Raw genomic sequence first — 20,084 nt, 5'->3', positions numbered from 1 at the left:
ATGGCTGAGGTGTCACTCAATGCAATGGGGTTTGAAATAAGGCGATTGGAGCTGCCTTACACGAAGCTGCTTTTCAAAGTCGAGAAATTGCAGCTGCTGTAGACAGTGTTGTCATAATCGTAAGCGAAACAAGTTGTTCCGGCAGCACATTCGGTGTAAACCCAAGCTCCATGGTCGCAAATAGTGATACGACCATCTGCTGAGCAAGCTATTTCGCCGTCGGAACATGAGGATTTTCCGTTAAGCTGGCCGGCAGCGTATTGGGCATTTAGTTCAATAGCTCTGGTATGAGCCCATGAAGTGGAAGTAGGAGCTGTTGTTGATGGGGTAGTGCTTGAAGCGAATGTTGGGACGCTTGTGGGAGCCAAGATTGTCCTGCTTTGTTGCGACGCAGACGAGGAGGTGGATAATGACTCCGAGGAGCTTGACGAGAGAGTGATCACTGAACCAGTAGAAAATGACTCCCAAGAGCTTGGCGATGGAGTGATCACCGGGCCGGTGGAAGATGACGCCGAAAAGCTCGACGATAGAGTAGTCACAGGACTGGTGGAAGATGACTCCAAAGAGCTTGACAATAGACTGGTCACTGGACCGGATGGTTCGGCGCCTGCAGATGAGCCGGTAGCAGAAGCCTCAGGACTGATCGGATCAGACGCAGAAAAACTTGAAGAGGCGGTAGAAGTGCTGTAGATGACAATAGGGGCACTTGATGAGGACGCTTGTGTATGAACATGAGAAACCGGAGTAGAAGAAGTCAAAGAGCTTGTCTGAATGGTTAAAGTTGCCGACGATTCCGACGCAAAACTTACATCAGATGAGGATGATGCAGAGGCAACGAAAAGAGAGCTTTCAGCAGATTTGGCAAAGAAATTTGAAGTCGTTGAAGGAGCAACAGTGGCGGAGATCAAGTCGGTTGTCGAAGTCACAAAGCTTACAACGCGAGACGTAGCTGCGGATGATTTAGCAAAGAAGGTCGACGAAGTAATTGAGGAGGAGGCGCTAGGGGATGTGGACAATGTAATTGAGAAGGAAGCACTGGTGGATGTGGAGGCGATTGACTGAGAACTAGCGTCAGCCACACTTTCGGAATTCACAGAACCCAAAATCTTTTTCATTTGAGCCGCGTAAGTGTCACCGTCAACCTTGTTGGTAAAGCTTTGAGAAGCATCCCATAACATGATACCACCGAAATTAGAACTGCTGCTTATCTGGTTGACAGTAGATTGAACCAAGCTCAAGTCGGAAAGGTAACCAGAACCAGCAGCGGAGGAGGAACCTGGTAAACCCAAATAAAGCTTGATGTTTGGATTTGGAGCACCTGCTGCAAATTGAGTCCAAGTGTCCCAGTTGAAATGTGAGTCGACGTTGCAGTAATTGTTATAGAACTGAATAAAGGCGAAATCAATTTCTGCGTTGTTCAGCAAATCACCAACGGACGCATCTGGGTAGAAGCATTGTGGGGCAGCAGACAGGTAGTAATCGCGGGAGCTTGAGTTGAAGTATTCTCTGAGCTTTTTTGCTAGAGCTGCGTAGCCAGTAGGGTTTTGATTTTCGATATCGAAATCGAAACCGTCAATGATCGCGTCGTTGAATGGTCTTTCAGAGGCAGATCCACCGGCAAAAGTGTTCCACAATGTTGTAGCAAAATCTTCGGCTTGAGAATCGCTTGTGAATCCGTAAGAGCCAACGGCACCACCCATTGAAAGTAGAATTTTTTTGCCCTGGCTTTGGCAAGTTTTGATATCTTCGGCAATCTGGTCGCAGTGCAACAGACCATCTCCAAAAGAAGAAGAGCAAGCGCTGCTAAAGTCAAGACCAATGGTGTTAGGAAAGGTGTATAGGAAGGATAGCAGCACAATGTCAACATCGGAAGATTGACAGTATGATGCTAGCGATCCTTGAGACCCAGCAGAGGCTTGGCCCCAGTATACAGCAACGTTGGATTTAGAAGAGGCTTCAAATCCAAGGACGACAGCCAACTTCAGTATAAGGGCTGTAATGATGATGAGCATTGCACTTAAAGGACTGGATATTTTTCGGTGTGTAAGTGAGTGGAGAAGAGAAAAGATTTGTGGCACAGAAGAAGAGCCTTTTCACAATTTCCAGGGTTTATCAGTTTTGGGGTACTTATGAAACAGCAGACACACCCTGAGCTTTATTTGCCTGAAGTCTCCTCAACACCCTTTTTATACATCCTGAGTGTCTCAAGATGACTTGAGAGACCCGGGCATTTGAAAAGCTGGCCAAGGTGAACTACGCATTGCTTGTGTTGTCACTGAAAGCCTTTGCTGGCCAGCTCACGCAAAACAAACAGTTCTACGCGAATCTTGTTCGTTCAATATGGTCCGTTTCAACCACGAAAACAGAGTTCGCCGCGAATACCACAGGCATGAGAACAGAATGTTCTGAACGAAAAAAAAATACAAACACGACAAACACAACGAAATGCTCGGAATGCTGAACTCTTCAACCTTTTTCGGTGTATGTGAGAAATCCAGTTGTGTACATCATGAGGCGGTGCTCGTAGGTTGTTCGACAAACTGGGACCCAGCCATTCGAATTCCGACGAGCGCGTTCATAGTGATATCCTGCTGGTGAAAACTTTGGAAGGCATGATTAGCGCTGCTTACTCCCACTCAACTGGTTTAGACCAGCTTTCTATAACCAGTGCTATGTTTTTGGTTTATTGTTGACAGTTCCAGCGGCTTGTTTTGCAAACACTGGACTTTGCTTGTCTGAAGGGTCCTGAAGTTCCGTTGGCATTGGCATTGTTTTGGCCAGTAAGCTGTAGCGCCACGCATCCAAAGGCACAGGTTGCTGGTCTGCAAACAGTCGGTTTTTTCTGCTGTAGTACTTGCTCAAAAGTTATTACATCATTGTTTGAAGACTTCAGATTTTCCAGAACCGCCAAGAAACGAGATAGTTCAGAAAGAAATCATCACAGCTCCATCGAACTGGAACACTAGCAATTGTGAGAGCCCTCTGCAACACTCTTTCTTTCTTGGGTAGGGTTTATAGTGTTGCGCGCTTAATTCAACGGGTTCAATTGTTGTTGCGTAGTCCTGTAGCGTAAAGTGGGACGATTCCTCGGGAATAAGTCAACCACAGTTGAGCTTCATTTTGTAATGGAAAAGCTTGCTATTTGCTCAGAGTGCTAGGAAGCACATATCTTGTCAAGTCTTTGTGAATTTACATGTACAGACCGCTCTGTTTGGGAGGTGAGATCATTTATATGGTGATTTGTGGATCTGCATGACATTATTGTATAAAGTGATAGTAGGAGCTTCAAGGGAATACGCACAGCGACGCTGTCAAACGTTTCGATGATAAAAGGATTATCATAATCGTTAAAGAAACAGGTCCAGGACCTCCTTTGGAACTCCGTGGTCGCTTTGACATCTGATAACTTGTAGAATCATTGAAGGTAGCATCGTTTGGCACGTGACTAATGGCAGCGACACATCAACTAGAACTGCTAACCCAACGTGCAGCGTGTTCCGCCAGATGTTCCGAAGTGCATCCGCTGGGAGACCTTTCTCATTTACTCCAGCTATCAGAGTTCAATTATCAATGTCTAAAAAAACATGCATTTTGTCACAAATGTGTGACGCCAAGTGCTTCATGATATAAAGAATACGGCTGCTCCAAACATAAATGAGTGGAATAACCACCATTTCACGACGTTGAGGTCTCATTGTTGAAAGGCGAGGCATGTCAAGAGAACTTGCCTGTTAGTATATGATGCTAAAATGCAAGTTCTCTTGACATGCCTCGCCTTTCAACAATGAGACCTCGACTTCGGTTCAGTGTAAATTTGATTTCGAGTCAGTAATTACCTTTAGGGTGTCAACTATTCTCTTTCTTCCAGTAGAAGCGAACAGAAACTGTCATAAAAAGTTAGTTCAACGTAACTGGTAGAATGCTATATCCTTTTAAATCTTGAAATGATAATACAAAATTCTCGAAAACAGTAGAGCCACATTTCAGGAACAACGACTTCATCTTAAAGCTCAGATGAGTAAAAGCACTTAAAACCTCAGTGACAATTGAGTAAAAAATATCCAAAAAACGTCGTTTTGGGAAAAAGTGATAGAAGTCATCTCGAAAAATTTTAGTATTAAAGATATCTGCAGTAAGATGATGAGTTGACATGAATCAAAGTCAAGAAGTATTGTAGCACCAAGTCCAGCCCTTTTTGGCCCAGAGCATTGTTCAATATGGATCAGGACGATCTATTTGATGTTTTTGACGAGAAAAATACTGACCTGGCTCTGCCGGAAGAGGTAACAGACGTGCCCGAAAGCAAACCAAGTGTTGAAGTTTCAAAGTCAGTCGATACTGACTCGAAAAAGCGTTCCCTGGACAGTGAAAGCAACGAGGTCTCGGCAACAGACCGCGAAGATAATAGTGACGCAACACTAGAAGCAAATAAACGGATCAAGGGTGGTAAGAAACTACTGGATAAGAAAAAGAAGTCTGATGTTGTTCCTGTAGTTGCAGATTCCTTTGAGCAAGAAGCCTCTCGTGAGGTTAATGCATCAAATGGACTAGGAGCTGGTGATGCCTTACAGCTTGAAGAAGATGGGAAAGTGAAGCTTTCGCATCAAGTCAGACATCAAGTTGCTTTACCGCCGAACTATAACTACCTCCCCATCGGTGAGCACAAACGTACCAACGAAGCCAGAACGTACCCATTCACTTTGGATCCTTTCCAAGATACTGCTATCTCCTGTATCGATAGAGGAGAGTCTGTTTTGGTATCAGCCCATACTTCTGCAGGTAAAACTGTAGTTGCAGAGTATGCCATAGCACAGTCTATGCGTGAAAAGCAAAGGGTAATCTATACATCACCCATAAAAGCTCTTTCAAATCAAAAATATAGAGAACTGCTCGCTGATTTCGGAGATGTAGGTTTAATGACAGGTGATATAACCATCAATCCGGATGCTGGATGTTTAGTTATGACTACAGAGATTCTGAGAAGCATGCTTTACAGAGGTAGTGAAGTCATGAGAGAAGTTGCGTGGGTGGTATTTGACGAGGTTCACTATATGAGAGACAAAGAACGTGGTGTCGTATGGGAAGAAACCATTATACTTTTACCGGACAAGGTCCGCTATGTTTTCCTCTCTGCCACAATTCCCAATGCCATGGAATTTGCAGAATGGATTTGCAAGATTCATTCACAACCTTGTCATATTGTTTACACAGATTTTCGCCCGACCCCACTTCAACACTATCTATTCCCTGCTCATGGTGACGGTATTCACTTGGTTGTCGATGAGAAAAGTACATTTAGGGAAGAAAATTTTCAGAAAGCAATGGCGTCCATAAGTAATCAGATAGGGGACAGTTCGGACTCTGTAAACTCGAGAGGCAAGAAGGGTCAAACTTTCAAAGGGGGGTCACCGAAATCTGACTCCAAAGGTGACATTTACAAGATTGTCAGAATGATCTGGAAGAAAAAATACAATCCAGTCATCGTATTTTCCTTCAGCAAAAGAGACTGTGAAGAGCTTGCTCTAAAAATGTCCAAGTTAGACTTCAACACTGAGGAAGAGAAAGACGCTCTCACAAAGATATTCACCAACGCTATTGATCTTCTTCCAGAAATTGATCGCGATCTACCTCAAATTAAGCATATCCTTCCTCTTCTGAGGAGAGGAATTGGTATCCACCATTCCGGACTCCTGCCCATCCTCAAAGAGGTAATTGAAATTCTCTTTCAAGAAGGTTTTCTTAAAGTTTTATTTGCTACTGAGACTTTTTCCATTGGGCTGAATATGCCCGCAAAAACTGTTGTATTTACTAGTGTCAGAAAATGGGATGGTAAACAGTTCCGTTGGGTTTCTGGCGGTGAATATATTCAAATGTCGGGACGTGCCGGTCGTCGTGGTTTAGATGACCGTGGTATTGTGATTATGATGATTGATGAGAAAATGGAACCACAAGTCGCTAAAGGTATGGTTAAGGGTCAGGCTGATAGACTCGACTCTGCCTTCCACTTGGGTTACAACATGATTTTGAACTTAATGAGAGTAGAGGGCATATCGCCAGAGTTTATGTTGGAACACTCGTTCTTTCAATTTCAAAATGTGACTTCTGTACCTGTCATGGAGAAGAAACTGAGCGAGTTAGTCAAAAAATCGGACCAAATCGTTATCGAAGACGAGCAGAACATCAAAGACTACCACGAAATTCAAAAGACATTGAACGATTACGCCGAAGACATTCGTCATATCATAACCCACCCGGCCAACATTCTAAGCTTCCTACAACCTGGGAGATTAATCGAGGTGGAAATTGATGGAAGGACGAATTACGGATGGGCTGCGGTTATCGATTTTGCAAAAAGAACAAACAAGCGTGACCCTATGGCTACGTATACGGACCATGAATCGTACATCGTGAATGTGGTAGTCAACTCAATGTACGCCGATGCTCCGGTGAATTTACTCAAACCATTTAATCCATCTTTTCCCGAAGGAATAAGACCCGCCCACGCTGGCGAGAAATCCATTGCAGCAATATTACCCATTACTTTGAGCTCGATAAAGAGTGTTGGTAATTTAAGATTGTACATGCCAAGTGACATTCGTGCAAGTGGCCAACGGGAAGTTGTGGGGAAATCTCTAAAAGAAGTCAGACGCAGATTTCCGGAAGCTGTTCCACTCATTGATCCCATCAAGAATATGAAGATTGAGGATGATGATTTCAAAAAACTACTACAGAAAAGCGCAGTTCTAAAGGCAAAACAGGGAATGAATCCACTCGCAGGATCTGTCAAGTTAGATGACATGTATCGCAAATACAGCGAAAAAGCTGATTTGAACAACGAAGCCAAGAAGCTAACAAAGCAGATCAATGAGGCGCAAGCCGTAATTCAACTGGACGATTTACGTCGCCGCAAAAGAGTTCTGCGTCGCCTTGGCTTCTCAACCCAGAATGATGTAATTGAACTCAAGGGTAGAGTCGCCTGTGAAATATCGAGTGGTGACGAACTGCTTCTTACTGAGCTTATATTCAACGGTAACTTTAACGATTTAACTCCCGAACAAGCAGCCGCCTTACTGTCGTGTTTTGCTTTCCAGGAACGTTGTAAAGAATCACCAAGATTAAAACCCGAGCTTGCAGAGCCTTTGAAAAACATGAGAGAGGTCGCGGCGAAGATCGCCAAAATCGTTAAAGACTCCAAGATCGAGATTGTTGAGAAGGATTACGTGGAAAGCTTTAGGCATGAACTTATGGAGGTCGTTTTCGAATGGTGCAAAGGAGCCACTTTCACCCAGATTTGCAAAATGACAGACGTTTACGAGGGCTCTTTGATAAGAATGTTCAAGCGTTTGGAAGAACTCATCAAGGAGCTGGTGGATGTCGCTAACACCATCGGTAATGCCACGCTCAAGGACAAAATGGAATCTGCTCTCAACTTGATTCATAGAGACATTGTATCAGCGGGTTCGTTATACTTATAGTGTTTAAATAGATAAATTGATCTGCATACCAGTACAAGTCATAAGTAGACGTCTGCTACCTGCGCAGCCCCGCCATCATTCCTGACCCCCGATATAATGGCCCGGTACGAGTTCAATACTGGCGATTTCCAAACATTCAATGTTTCGTCACTTACGTTTAGTAAGTTTTCGAAAATTTGCCTTCTCAGTATTACTGTTTCGGTTTCTCTTATGTTCCCATCTTTGTCATCTAAGAGGTCCGACATGACTTTCGATAGGTTGTTGATGAGAAATAACATAGAATATTCATAGCTTGTTAATTTCTCTAAAAGGACCATACGCTCGTAATAGGGCAAACTTAAAATTCGATCTGGCATCAGTTGCTCTTTTATTTCATTGAAAGAGTGCTCATTGGAAATGAGGTTTCTCAGTTCAGCCAAGTGCGACGGATCAACTCGAAGCTGGTCAAGAACAAGGCTTTTCTTTTCAGATATCAAATACAGTGGATTGATGAACTTTCGAAATTCAATAAAATCAGGATTGGACTCAGTAAGTTTGAGATATTGGTTGTCTAGCTGCTTAAAATGTTCTTGATCTTCCAGCATTGATATTTGTGCAAAAAGACGAAAGATGTAGCGTCTTGCATAAACACGCAAAACAGAATCGTTCTGTGCATTAGCGTACAAATTCCCGTAAGCCGGTATTACGACCTCCAGCGCATGCGTCACAAGCCACGCGCTGGCTTTGTCGTATTGCAGCTGTGGCCCACACAAGCACAGCAGATCCGTGTAATAGTTTGTAATGGCAATAAAACAGAAAATGTCTAATTCGATGCTCTTGACGATTTCCTGTTCACTAAACAGGAAAAGTTTCAGGTTCAATTCGCTGCAATCGACAAAAGGAATCATCAAACCCAACAGATCCACCAATCTTGCCAAAATAATGGAATTAAGTTCACTTTTGACACGAATTAGATACTTACCGTTGTGACCCAAAAGTCTCCTGCGGACCAAACTATCACTTCTCAATGCCTTGAATACATTTTCAATTTCTGTTACGGTTCCTGTTTCCGTTGTGGGGTCAAAGAACAGAGATAGTATTGAATCCAAAATTCCCAATCCAGCAAAAATCCCCTTAGGCTCAGATCGCTGCACAACTCTGCAAGCGAGTTTAACAAGTCCAGGAACGCCACTTTCGATGCTAAGTCTCAAATCTTGTGGAGAATACTGTTCCATTAACTGGTCAAAAGGGACCAGAGAAATCATTTTGCCTACAACATCTATAAGCAAATCGTAGTTCAGCTGAGGCAACTCTTCTTGCATCAAAAGCTCCTTACTTTCTGTCAAAAATTCTGAAGTTCCCACAACTCGCGAAAGAGATGCGTTTCCACCAAGCTCGAGTTGTGCCCTGTTCAGCACGCTATTGAGTTCCACAGTGTTCCTCAAAGTTAGGCTAGCATTCAAGCGTTCAATCAAGGCTTGAAAGCCTGGGCTATGGTTGGATTCGTCCATTGCTTACTTGTTTGTCAAGAGATGTTTAAGGTTAGAGTGAGCTTGTAAGTTCATATATATATTCATCATATGTGGTCAAGTTCATATCTCATCTGATCTAGTCAAATAACCTTTCAGAGTCTTGTAAAAGCTTGAAGTGTCTCGAAGTAGAGGCCTATTGCTGATGAAAAGCAAGCTACTGCCCGAATCGAGGATAAATTCGCTTTATTCCGACTTCCGGAACCTTAAAGAGTTGAATACAGAAGGATATGAAGCTAACATCAGGAACTGGAGACAAGTTCTTCTGGAAGAGTTGCTGGCAGGGGAAGTGATACTCGAGACTGGGCCTGCGCTTTTGGAAGCACTAAGTGACCCACAGGTAGGGCAGCCAAGAAGCCTCGATGCCGTGTTGGACTTCATGATCGCAGAAGGATCTTTGGTCCCATTAGACAAGTTTAAGACAGGAGCAAAAGTGAGTTTGATCTCTACGGTGCTGGATTGGACTTTTGGTTCTTTCTTACCCATTCCCCAACGTTCAAGGGGAACCAGGATTTCGAATTCAAAGGGCAATTCATATCTGCGACGGGGACAATATGCGGTGCTTCCTACTATCGAGAAAAAGTACGGTCCATTGCATTTGGCCATCGTGGAACGGATCTGTAAGAAGGCAGTAAGATATTCGGATCTGGTCTTTTCCAGAGGCAACTTTTGCAAGAAAGTAGGTTTTGCTGGTCATTTAAAAGATTGGGCAGCCTACGAGACCATGCTTGCGTACATGGATCACTACAAAAGCATTATAGTCACAGATCTAACGACAGTCAAAGTGCGAGGATTTGAAGTCAGTGGCATCATTTCAAAATTTGAGGCATCGACCATCAGTGTCGACGACCAAGAGATTGCGTCTGTAAAAGATGCACGACAACAGTTGAAAACCCAGATCTCGCACCTGGAAAGCAGGATCAAAGACTCCAAAAGCCTGCTACGTGAAAATATCAAAGATGAAAAGCCCAAAGATCTCCTCAAGATGCGATTGCAGACCCACAAACTCTTGGAAAAAAATCTCAATGTGGCGTCTAAAAACCTCGCCAACGTTGAAGCATTACTGCTGGATATTGAGGCCGCAATCGACAGGGTGCAATTGAAACATGTTTTCGAACGATCTAGAGATGTTTTGATGAGCCTTTCTTCCCAACTAGGGAGCTTGGACGAGGTCGAAAAGCTGGTTGATGATATCAATACTGAGAAGTTGAAGGGCAAAGACATTGACAGAGTATTTGAAGCAGAACTTAATGGCAGGCATGACGACGAAATAGAGGAGGAATTACAGAGAATGGATGCAGAAATGAAGCTGGAGGAGCAGGTTCTCCAAAAACTCTCGGGATTGAAAGTTTCTACGGACATAGCACCGCACAATGCGAAAGAAGACGAGCAAACAGCAATAAATCGGGATGAACAATCATCAGTTAAAGAAGAGGAGCAGGCAGCATCGGCAGAGCTTGACCAGTCGGCGACTGAGCACGAAGAGCGAACCCATGAACAACAACCACTTGCGATATAAGTAATATATAATTTTAATTAATGTCCTCACCACATTCGTCCTTCTTATCCTCTAGTTTGACGCTATTGCCATTGAAAGTTTTACGATGGGAATCATCGTCCTTGCTATCGTCGGCGTTTACGAACTGAAAAACGTTGGGAGACACTGGCCTCGACGGGAGGCTCAGTTCGGATGGATTACGCCCAAGTTGATGTTTAATGCGAGGGGAATTGGCGGGTGAGACGTATTTCGAAGACGATAAAGAAACTGAATCCTCGATTTGGGCACTGGTCGCCTTGGAACTTGGTCGCGTGCTGTGTGTGTCATCCAAGTCTCGCCTCTCTGCTGGCCTCCACAAGCCGGAAATCGAGATGAAGATTTTGCCCAAGAGACCTGGTCCTTGAGCGTCTATTGTACGAGGACCATTTGTGCGACTTTCAACAGCCTTCAAAATCAATGCGGATCGTGGCGTTAACTGCAAAGCGAAAAGTGTCTTCAATTCGTCTGACTCTAGTAACACTTCACGCGGTATTCCTCTTAAGAATACGTATGGCGCGTCACCGTCGTTTCTATTTGAATCAACCCATTTTCTCACCGTATCGAGGCTTGTGGAAGACTCAAATTGGTGCGTTATGGAGTGACCGTTGAGCAGCCTGATCTGAAGGGTACATTTTTTTGCTAGCAGTTGTTGGGTGTTTTTGATGTTATCATGAATATTGTCTAAGCTTTTCACGGGCAGTTCGGTCTGGGATGGCTCTACACTTGCTCGCCTCTTTGCTTGAAACTCTTCACGGTCCGCTTTGACCAATTGAATGATTCTTTCCCGTTCTTCCTTGTCAATGATCCGTCGTTTCCTAATAGAATCTTGGTAAAGTTGTGCCGCTCTTAATGCTGCTTGATCCTGAGGATCAGTCGCATCCGGCCCTGCATTTGTCTCATCTAATTCTTCTTCGTTCTCTTCTTCTTCCTCTTCTTCAGATTTTGGCTCTAATTTCAAGCACTTTAATAGCGTTCTTTTATTATCTACAGCGTTGTCATCCGTTAAAACTGCCGCTATTTCACCCTCCACAATACAAGAGACGCTTGGAAACGTCACATTTGGGCAAATCTGCTTGAAAAATGGGAAATCCGAAGCCTCAGGGACCAACTTCAAAGCTATACATCTGTTTTTGATAGTATCGCTCAGAGTTGTTGTAAACCAATTTTTTAGCCATATATCATCGCCTGGAGTACAATAGACTACCAGGGGCTTACTCTCCTTTAAGGATCTTTCAACAGCACGGGCCACAGAGTTCTCAAACACCAATCCAAGCCCTGACATCGCTACTTGTTCGACCTGGACGTGAGGGATTCCTGTTTTGAAGCTAATTATCTATCGCTTTATTGAAGATATGTCAATAATTTGGTACGATACCTGGTGGAAGAAAGAGACGTTTACAGACATTGTTTTGGGGAAAGAACGTCTTATCTCTCATGCTATTTTCTTGTAGGTAGGATTTGAGCGCTAAGTCTAGTGCTTCACTCCAAAAGTGGCAAGTTATTCCAGACTTAATTCGTATTCTCAGTTATGGATGATTTCAGCGTAGATATGAAAATATATGTCGATAACAATTTGTTATGCTAGGGAAAAGCCGCCGAAAAACATGGAAATGCTGTTATCACAAATCTGGCGGCTTGATTCGTGCTGTTCGTCGTGTTGTAGGCCCGCGAACCATGAATTTGAATATAAATGTCAATTAACTGTCGCAGAAAAATGACAAAATGGTATAAAGTGATGCGGAGAGGAACAGTAAAACAGGACAGTCAAACCAGCGGGATCGAGATAGACGCCTGTTGACAATACTTTGGCTGTACTTTTTTCTGCTGATTTCTTTGCTCGCATGCGCGAACAAATTCTTTAAAGAGCGAGGCTAGTTGTTGATAATAACTTGTTAAAGTTAGTGTGTCACTACGGAATATCAAACAAGAATGAATAGATCGATGTGGATTTCTCAAGATGTAACTAGAAGTGTCTCTTTCCACTTCCGTTCATTGAAAAAAAATAGCGGTGATTCCTTCTCTCCCAGCGAGTTTTAACGTTCTCGTGCCACTCGTAGTATCGCATCGCCGTTCATCATTAATTCATATCCAGACATCACCACTTTAACCCATCTTACACCACACATCAAGAGAGAGGACCCCCATGTCCGTCAACTTCTCACAAAGATCACCACTACCACGGATCAAGCATTTGAAACTGGGTACAACGGTGGGACAAGGTTCGTTCGCATTGTAAGTCCAAGTAACTGATTTGTCGTCTGTCTTTTCGAAATAAACTGTTACTAACTATCTACATCTATGGAAAAAGTGTCAAAACAGCGTGTTTAGAATCGGATCCTAAGACTGTTGTGGCGGTGAAGTTTGTACATTTGCCGACGTGTGCAAAATATGGATTGAGTGAAAAAGATGTTACTCAAGAAGTCATTTTGCAATCAAAATGCAGCGGACACCCAAATGTTCTTAGAGTCATCGATTGCAACCTGACACAGGACTTTTTATGGATTGTGATGGAAATGGCCAGTGGAGGAGATCTGTTCGATAAAATTGAGCCTGATGTGGGTGTGGACCCTGAAGTTGCCCGATTTTACTTCAAGCAGATGGTTAATGCTTTGCAATACTTACATCGAGACTGTGGTATAGCCCATCGCGATGTAAAGCCCGAAAATGTGCTTTTAGACAAGAATGGGAATTTAAAGCTAGCCGATTTTGGCCTGGCTTCACGATTCAGACGGAAGGATGGTACTAAAAGAGTTTGTTCAGATAGACGCGGTACTTTGCCCTACATGGCTCCTGAAATTGTGTATTCGCGCGGATACTACGCTGATATGACCGACATATGGTCTTGTGGCATCCTGTTGTTTGTTCTGTTGGTTGGAGAGACGCCTTGGAGCTTACCTAGCGAAGATGATGATGACTTTAAAGAGTTTTGGGTCAATAGTGGGAAACTGGCCTGTGGACGATGGGCCAGGCTTGATCTGACCGAATTGAATTTGTTACGCAAGATCTTACATCCCAACCCAACCGAAAGATATACCTTAGAGCAACTGAAACTGCACAGTTGGTATTCCAGTTCAGTATCTTTCGCTGACGATTCGGGCATTTGCAAGGATCCTCAAACACTGTCAATTAAGTTAATGAGCAGGCTCCAAGACCCTCTTAACGAGGAGGCTACCAACCCCAAAGCCCCTCATCTTTACGAAAGGGATCTCTACACTTCAACTCAACCTACAGGCCCCCATGGCGCATCCCTTCAACGAGAATGCACAAAAATCGAGAAGTTTGCTGCTAGTCAATTTGACTTATCACATCGGGCCGACCAGGACATTGATTGGAGTCAGAATCTACAGCAAGATACTTACAGTCAGCAGTTTGACAATTACGGTGAATACAGCAGTTCCTTCCTGAATCCCGCGAAAATGACCAACTTTTTGTCCAAAAAAGACATTGGCACCATCTTAGATACCCTAGAGTACGCACTACGAGAATTGAAGATCCCGGTCAGCTCACGATTGAGCAAATCATTTCGAAAACTGGCTGAGACTGTTGACCGCGGAGAAATCTTCCCTCTTACAGTTCAGATGAAAACCTCAGACAGAAAGGGCTGGGATCTGTCCGGGAATATAACGCTAACTTCATTTGAAGGTGGCATCATACTACTGTACTTTAATAGAAGAAAGGGAGATCCATTGGAGTGGAGAAGGATATTCCGTTCAATCCGTTTCCTTTGTCGTGAAATTATTTACAGGCGTTAGAGACGGCTCGTTTTGATAAAACTAATTTCGACTGCTTTGCTTTCCCTGAAATTGTTTTAGTCTTCAAAAAACTATTAACTACCTACCCTTCGATTCGCCCGATCCTAGTTTAGCAACAAACTTTACGACAGCATCTTTAAGATAGGATTTCTGCGCTTGTGTCAACTGACTAAATTCTTCCTTCCCAAATTGCTTAACGATTTGAACGATCATCTTCGTCTGCTTATCTGAGGGCAACACGCCATTTAAAATGCTTAAGTCGTCGACGTCAGTATTGGGGGCCTGATTGGTTTTTGAAACCGCACTCAAAGTTCTTTCCGATGTGTCATCTCTTGCATCTGAGGACGGTAAAGGCGCTCGAAAAGCTTCCAATGTGGTTTTGCAGTTGGATGTTGTTTCTTTAGTTGCACTCATCTTGTATATCGGTAACTTCAAATCACTCTGACGCTTCATTTGGCGTACATCATCGGTGACATTGAATTGAATAGGGTCTTGAAGACTCGATTCAGAAAGCTTCCAATCACTTTGAAGGGTACTTAAATTTCTCACATCTCTAACGGAGGATAGATCTCTCCCGTCCTCCTCCACTTTTGTTTCAGCTTCATGAAGACTCCTCTCATCAGAGACTGAATTTTTGACGGCTGAGGAAGAGCATCTTTTATGAGCCGACTGAGGACTCGAAGAACGATCACAGTTCACGCTTACCAATAGCCTTTCTTCGGAAGCAGAGGACAAGTTCTCGGTAGAATCAAGAGGCTTTGAGTACTCAGAGGAGGACAGCCTCTTCTGGCCATTCGTGATTTGTTCTTTTTTGTTGCGCAATCCATGCTCGGTAGGTTGGTCACTGACTTTGTCAGCACAACGATTAGGTGCCTCCTCCGATGTATGAGCCTCGGAAATGTTTTCAGATTCATTATGGATCTCGTCGGACGTCTTCAAGGGCTCAGGAGTGGCACATTTCTTGGGTACAGCCTTGAAATGGTATAATCGTGGACTTTTTGACTTTGGGGCCAATCCATCATAGGGTTGCAAAGTAAGGTCGGGGGCCCCAGAGTCGAGTAGCTCTCGAATTTTATCGAGATCTCTATTCTCATTTTTAAAGGAGGAACAGACGATAGCTAACTGCTCGTATGCCAATGTCCCTTCCCTTGCGGGTAAAGATCGGAAGAGCATCTGCAAAGCTGGATCTATAGCTTTGTTATCAGGGACTATCAATATCGGAGAGGCTTTTTTGAGAGCGTCCTTGACTCGAAGTTCACTGTTTTTAAGTTTTCCAGTGCAATCGAGCAGAAGCGCCGCAAAATTCTCCTTGAGTTCAATCAAAATCTGATCTTTGCGATATTTCAAAGCCGCCTCAATAACACTCAAAGCGAAGTCGTAAGACTGGTTCAAACGATTCTTGACAACCTTGTAATCCATGCGGTCGTCTCCCCCAACGTCGCTAACCAAAAGAACTAACGCTTCAGCATCTAAAACATTTGCGTCCTTTTCAGAGCTGTCGCGCCAGAACCGCACCACAGGAAGCAGTAGACCCGAGAGTATAAACCTTTTTATAGCTTCGTTCAAAAGCGAAAAGCTTTGCGTATCATAACATTTCTGAAGGAACTGAAATTCAAGTGTGTTTGAGTCGGAAGAATTCCTTTGTCCGTCTAAGGGTAAACTCATAAACTTCTCTTTCAAACAAGAAGAAAGTGTTGAGTTATGAATAATGTCCGTTTCCAAGGCGCGCAAAATAAAGCATAATCCAAAATCAACGGCTAACTCCTCAACCTGTTTCAATGCGTTGTCCAGTTCGCTCAGCGGATAATTTGAAAGCACGGGTCTCCATGCCTCTATGTAGGCACCGGCTGTGCCTGCGTACCTGCGACTTTCAAGAATTAAAGCTTGCAAGACCAGACTGGTATAGTGCTTATTATCTAGAGCTCTGTGCAGTTCAAACTTCAATTGATTGTGGTTCTTCAAAACTGCCGTAAATTGGGTTATGAAGGTCGGATCAATAGTTTCAGTTTGCAAGCTGAGACGAAGTCTAAGATATTTGAATAAAGTAGGAAGATCGCAAGCCATCATGATTTGATGTTCCTCGTAACCCAAATCCCGCCTTAGTTTATCGCAGATCCCCATCACGTTTTCCGCTAAATGTTCATCAGAAATGCTTTCCGCAATGTTGAGTAGTGCATTAAATGTACTATTCGACATCTCAGACGAACGTATTTTCGAACAAACAGAATTTGAGATATAGGTTTCGACATACTTGTCTTCGAAACTCAAAAAATAATCGTAAATTTCCAAATCAGGCACTAGTCCTTTCGTAGATTCCACTACGCCCTTAAGAATTTCCAAAATGCTCAAATCATTATGTCGCACCACTTGCTTCACAACCTTTTTGAGATTAACGTTACTTTTAAATCCCATCCACATATTGTCGTTGAATGCTATCATGCTGCAACTCAAAGCGTGAATAACGCGACAATGAATATTCTGATTAGAACATTCCAATGCATCTGATAGTGATTTCAAGCACATATCTATTACTTCCTTGCGTATTAATTGCTTCGGGGTATTTCTGATAGTTGAAGCAAGGAAATTGAATGAACTTTCGAGAGAACCCACATCCGCCAACCGATTTAGTTTGAGCGCAGTTTTGAAAAGCATGTCCCAATGAAGATCAAATATTTGAGATGAAAAATGAAGAAAGTCATCCATACCTAACCCTGGAGATGCAATTACCTTTAGCGAGTTGAAATCTCTCTGAAAGTCATTCTCGATTTTTGAAGGTTGGCAAAGAGAGCTTAGCATTTGTAGAGTATAGAAGCCGACTCCAGCTGTTTCGTGAGAGTCTGATATTCTCAAAAGAAGTGGCTTTATGATATTTTTAAAATTGTGGGAGAAGGCATCTGGCTGATGATTACACAGAGCCAAATACAGAATTCCACGCAGAAGAAATATATCATCATCGCCATCATCAAGGGTTCTACTTTCAAATTGTGCCGGGCTGAATGGTTCCAGCAAAACGTCCACTTGGCGGGCGTTCTTCGGAGAAGGTACACTCTTTGTGCAAATCACGTAGGTTACTATTCTCCACGAGCGTAATGCCAGGCCGGAAACACTATGAACGCCCGCGTTTTGGTGTTTCAGATTTAACAGTAACCATTCATTCATAGGATCTGAGCAAAGTTCATCCAGCTCAGAAGTTGAATTGAAAAGAAGTCCGACCATCGAAAGCCAAAGATCGAATGCTAACTTATGTTCGGATTTTTCAGTGAGAAGGTATTCCACACTTTGCAATAGCAGTTGAGACACCGTTGACTTTTGACCCATTTTGGAACGCTTCTGTGAGTTTTTATATTCAGAATCGAGAGAAACTTCCAAATCTTTGATTGGTTTCGTGAGCGCGCTATACACATTCGGATGTGTTGACTCCGTCAACGACCTCTTTAAAAGATCAAGTAGAATCGAAACACAAATGCTGGCAATTTTCGATGAATAGAACTGTTGATTAGGAAGAAGCCGTGATAAAACTTCAGTTGTAAGCCAAATGTCGACTGTTTCAAACATAACATCTGTGTATCTTGAAACAAACTTTTTTAGTAACAGAAGCTTTTCACAAATGAGGTTTGAACTTTCTATCTTTTTCATTTTAATCAAAGCCTGGATTACCGACGACACATTTAACTCAGAATTTCTTAGCAAACCCACTTGCTCGTCGCGCAGGAAGGCAAGCTGGGCTGTGATCATAACTTTGTTTGAATATGAGTGACCCATTGTCTCGATGCAGCATGCCACAACCTTCTGATATGAGGATTGGAAAAGTGATTTATCTTTGCAGGCCTCTACTATCCTGAAGCTGGAAAATATGAAGCTTAGAAAACGAACGATCTGCACGTAAGTTCGGGACACAAAAGGATCTTTCTTTTGGGTTTCTAGAAGAGCTGATTGGTGCTCGATCAAATGAGGCGTACACGTTGATAGTACAAGATCAATATTGTTGATAACAATCGAGAGTTTTTTGTCCTTGACATCAAAATGCGTGTGATGAACATAGGCTGGCATGATGTTGTTTAAAGTAGCGTAGAGCTCGAAGAGCCGTTCATGAGCGGTGGGTAAGGCACTAGACATGAAATATAGGCCTCCAGTTAGTAGCGCTTTGAATTCAGCAACGCTGTTGATATCATGAAGGCTGTGGACTTCGCCACAAACCCAAAAGTCGATATTCAACGGATTTGATCCTCCATTTTCGCTGGAGTCCAGCTCCAAATGCTCACTTGCGGGTCTCGCGTGAGCTTTTCTGTTACGACGGGGACTGACTTTCATCACGGGCGAATCGGTAAGTTTAAGTATGGATTTTGATGGGCGAGCCTGAGAAAATGAGCGGGGACTGGAATCCAGCTGTTCTTGTGGCGGAGATGATTCAATATTATCAGAAAATGTCACAGATTTTCTTAATGGCGAAGACCGCAGTTTCCGAGTATCCTTAGCCTCCAAAGGGTCTGTGGGGGTCAAAAACACATATTTTTCGTGTTTTCTCGAAGGCGAGCTATCTCTCGATTGCCTCAATGTCTTTTTGGGCGAAGTTGTGATTCGTGAAGAGTCCGATATCGTCTGCCACATCGATGACAGTGCACCATAATTGCTAGTTTTTGCGCGTTTGTTATGTTGAGAAATGTGTTTTTCAAGCACGTCAAGCGCTCTACCGTTTTTGTTCAGGTTTCCAGCACTTTGATCCATGATTCATAGGTGCATTGTAAGTCAATAACGATGTAAATTCTGGTGGTTTCTTGCTGTTTGTTTTAGTTCATCCGATGACATCTCTCGTGTTTAAACCTGTAATTGATGTATGCATAGCCAATACTTTTGATCTCATCGCGTAATCCATCCTCGTTCAAGAGGAGAAGAGCGCTAGAGAACCCACATGACAGAGAATAGGTCCCGACGTAATGGTCGAACAAGTGAGAGCATCAACGATCGTTGTTTGTTTGCGGTGAAGATTGCTCGAGTTACATCGAAACGCTCATTAATTGCAGTGAAACTGGAGTCTGTTTCTACACGTTAACAGCGAATGCAATTTACGATCGTTTCGTAGGGATCCAGGGGAGAGAAAACAACGCCTTAATCTGAGCCGCGAATTCCCCCAACCTGCGGAGTTTTTCCGGTTTGATATGGTAGCAAAAGTGGCCGAGAAGCTGAGGTAAAAAAAAAAGGAGTATTAAAATGGCATCGGGGTAATCCTTTATCAAGCTTATAATCGAAGTAATGTGTCAACCACAGGATTGTTACACAGCATTCGATACCTAGCTGTAAGGCATTCGCGAAGAAAATTCAATCAGTATACACAATTCCGGAACCCACTCCAAAACGCTCCATAATCTAGTATTTATCTTAATATTTTTTTGACGTGACAGCGACTGATATGATCCTGGGGTTCACAAGCAGATTATATCAATTTGCGGATTATTCACTCTATTAAGCTGATGCTCTGCCAAGAAAAGGAACTAGGCGGTGTCCTCTCCATGTCTTGTCTCACTGCCAATAGCCATCAGCTTACATCACTTTTGTTCTAGTTGTCGCTGACACCAGATTATCTTACACGGAGAAAAATCAGATATTCATTTTAGATGGACAAGTCTTCGTCTCACTTCGATCTCAGAAATTAGAATCACAATCAGATGAGTCTTCGGCAAGCTGAGAGCTCTTATGATGTCTGCTATATCCACAGCCAACTCGATGTACCCTACAACAGTGTCACATAGAATTATTCTTTGGATTGCACGTGACCATTTCTCAGAGGTTTCAAGATAATTAACGAATTAGACCC

The 20,084-nt window shown here is 43.2% G+C and overlaps 7 protein-coding genes across 7 annotated transcripts; 3 read left to right on the top strand and 4 right to left on the bottom strand.

The window, feature by feature from the left end:
• Positions 1-56: 56 nt before the first annotated feature.
• Positions 57-2,012, bottom strand: CTS1 (LALA0S10e04786g1_1; the record flags this gene model as incomplete). The annotated part of the gene is made up of 1 exon (XM_022770501.1): positions 57-2,012. The coding sequence occupies one exon, from the start codon at positions 2,010-2,012 to the stop codon at positions 57-59; it is 1,956 nt and encodes a 651-aa protein (XP_022630411.1).
• A 2,205-nt stretch (positions 2,013-4,217) lies between these two features.
• Positions 4,218-7,475, top strand: MTR4 (LALA0S10e04764g1_1; the record flags this gene model as incomplete). The annotated part of the gene is made up of 1 exon (XM_022775553.1): positions 4,218-7,475. The coding sequence occupies one exon, from the start codon at positions 4,218-4,220 to the stop codon at positions 7,473-7,475; it is 3,258 nt and encodes a 1,085-aa protein (XP_022630410.1).
• A 38-nt stretch (positions 7,476-7,513) lies between these two features.
• HSM3 (LALA0S10e04742g1_1) lies at positions 7,514-8,965 on the bottom strand (the record flags this gene model as incomplete). Its single annotated transcript, XM_022775552.1, has 1 exon — positions 7,514-8,965. The coding sequence occupies one exon, from the start codon at positions 8,963-8,965 to the stop codon at positions 7,514-7,516; it is 1,452 nt and encodes a 483-aa protein (XP_022630409.1).
• A 163-nt stretch (positions 8,966-9,128) lies between these two features.
• Positions 9,129-10,502, top strand: CHM7 (LALA0S10e04720g1_1; the record flags this gene model as incomplete). The annotated part of the gene is made up of 1 exon (XM_022775551.1): positions 9,129-10,502. The coding sequence occupies one exon, from the start codon at positions 9,129-9,131 to the stop codon at positions 10,500-10,502; it is 1,374 nt and encodes a 457-aa protein (XP_022630408.1).
• A 13-nt stretch (positions 10,503-10,515) lies between these two features.
• UBX7 (LALA0S10e04698g1_1) lies at positions 10,516-11,802 on the bottom strand (the record flags this gene model as incomplete). Its single annotated transcript, XM_022775550.1, has 1 exon — positions 10,516-11,802. One exon carries the CDS (start codon positions 11,800-11,802, stop codon positions 10,516-10,518), a length of 1,287 nt encoding a protein of 428 aa, XP_022630407.1.
• Positions 11,803-12,663: 861 nt separating this feature from the next.
• CHK1 (LALA0S10e04676g1_1) lies at positions 12,664-14,272 on the top strand (the record flags this gene model as incomplete). Its single annotated transcript, XM_022775549.1, has 2 exons — positions 12,664-12,752; positions 12,829-14,272. 2 exons carry the CDS (start codon positions 12,664-12,666, stop codon positions 14,270-14,272), a joined length of 1,533 nt encoding a protein of 510 aa, XP_022630406.1.
• A 78-nt stretch (positions 14,273-14,350) lies between these two features.
• Positions 14,351-18,997, bottom strand: RIF1 (LALA0S10e04654g1_1; the record flags this gene model as incomplete). Its single annotated transcript, XM_022775548.1, has 1 exon — positions 14,351-18,997. One exon carries the CDS (start codon positions 18,995-18,997, stop codon positions 14,351-14,353), a length of 4,647 nt encoding a protein of 1,548 aa, XP_022630405.1.
• Between the last annotated feature and the right edge of the window lie 1,087 nt (positions 18,998-20,084).

This window comes from Lachancea lanzarotensis, scaffold LALA0S10 (assembly GCF_000938715.1).
Source record: "Lachancea lanzarotensis genome assembly LALA0, scaffold LALA0S10, whole genome shotgun sequence".
Lineage (NCBI taxonomy): Eukaryota > Fungi > Ascomycota > Saccharomycetes > Saccharomycetales > Saccharomycetaceae > Lachancea > Lachancea lanzarotensis.
This window is presented reverse-complemented; position numbering and strand designations above follow the sequence as displayed.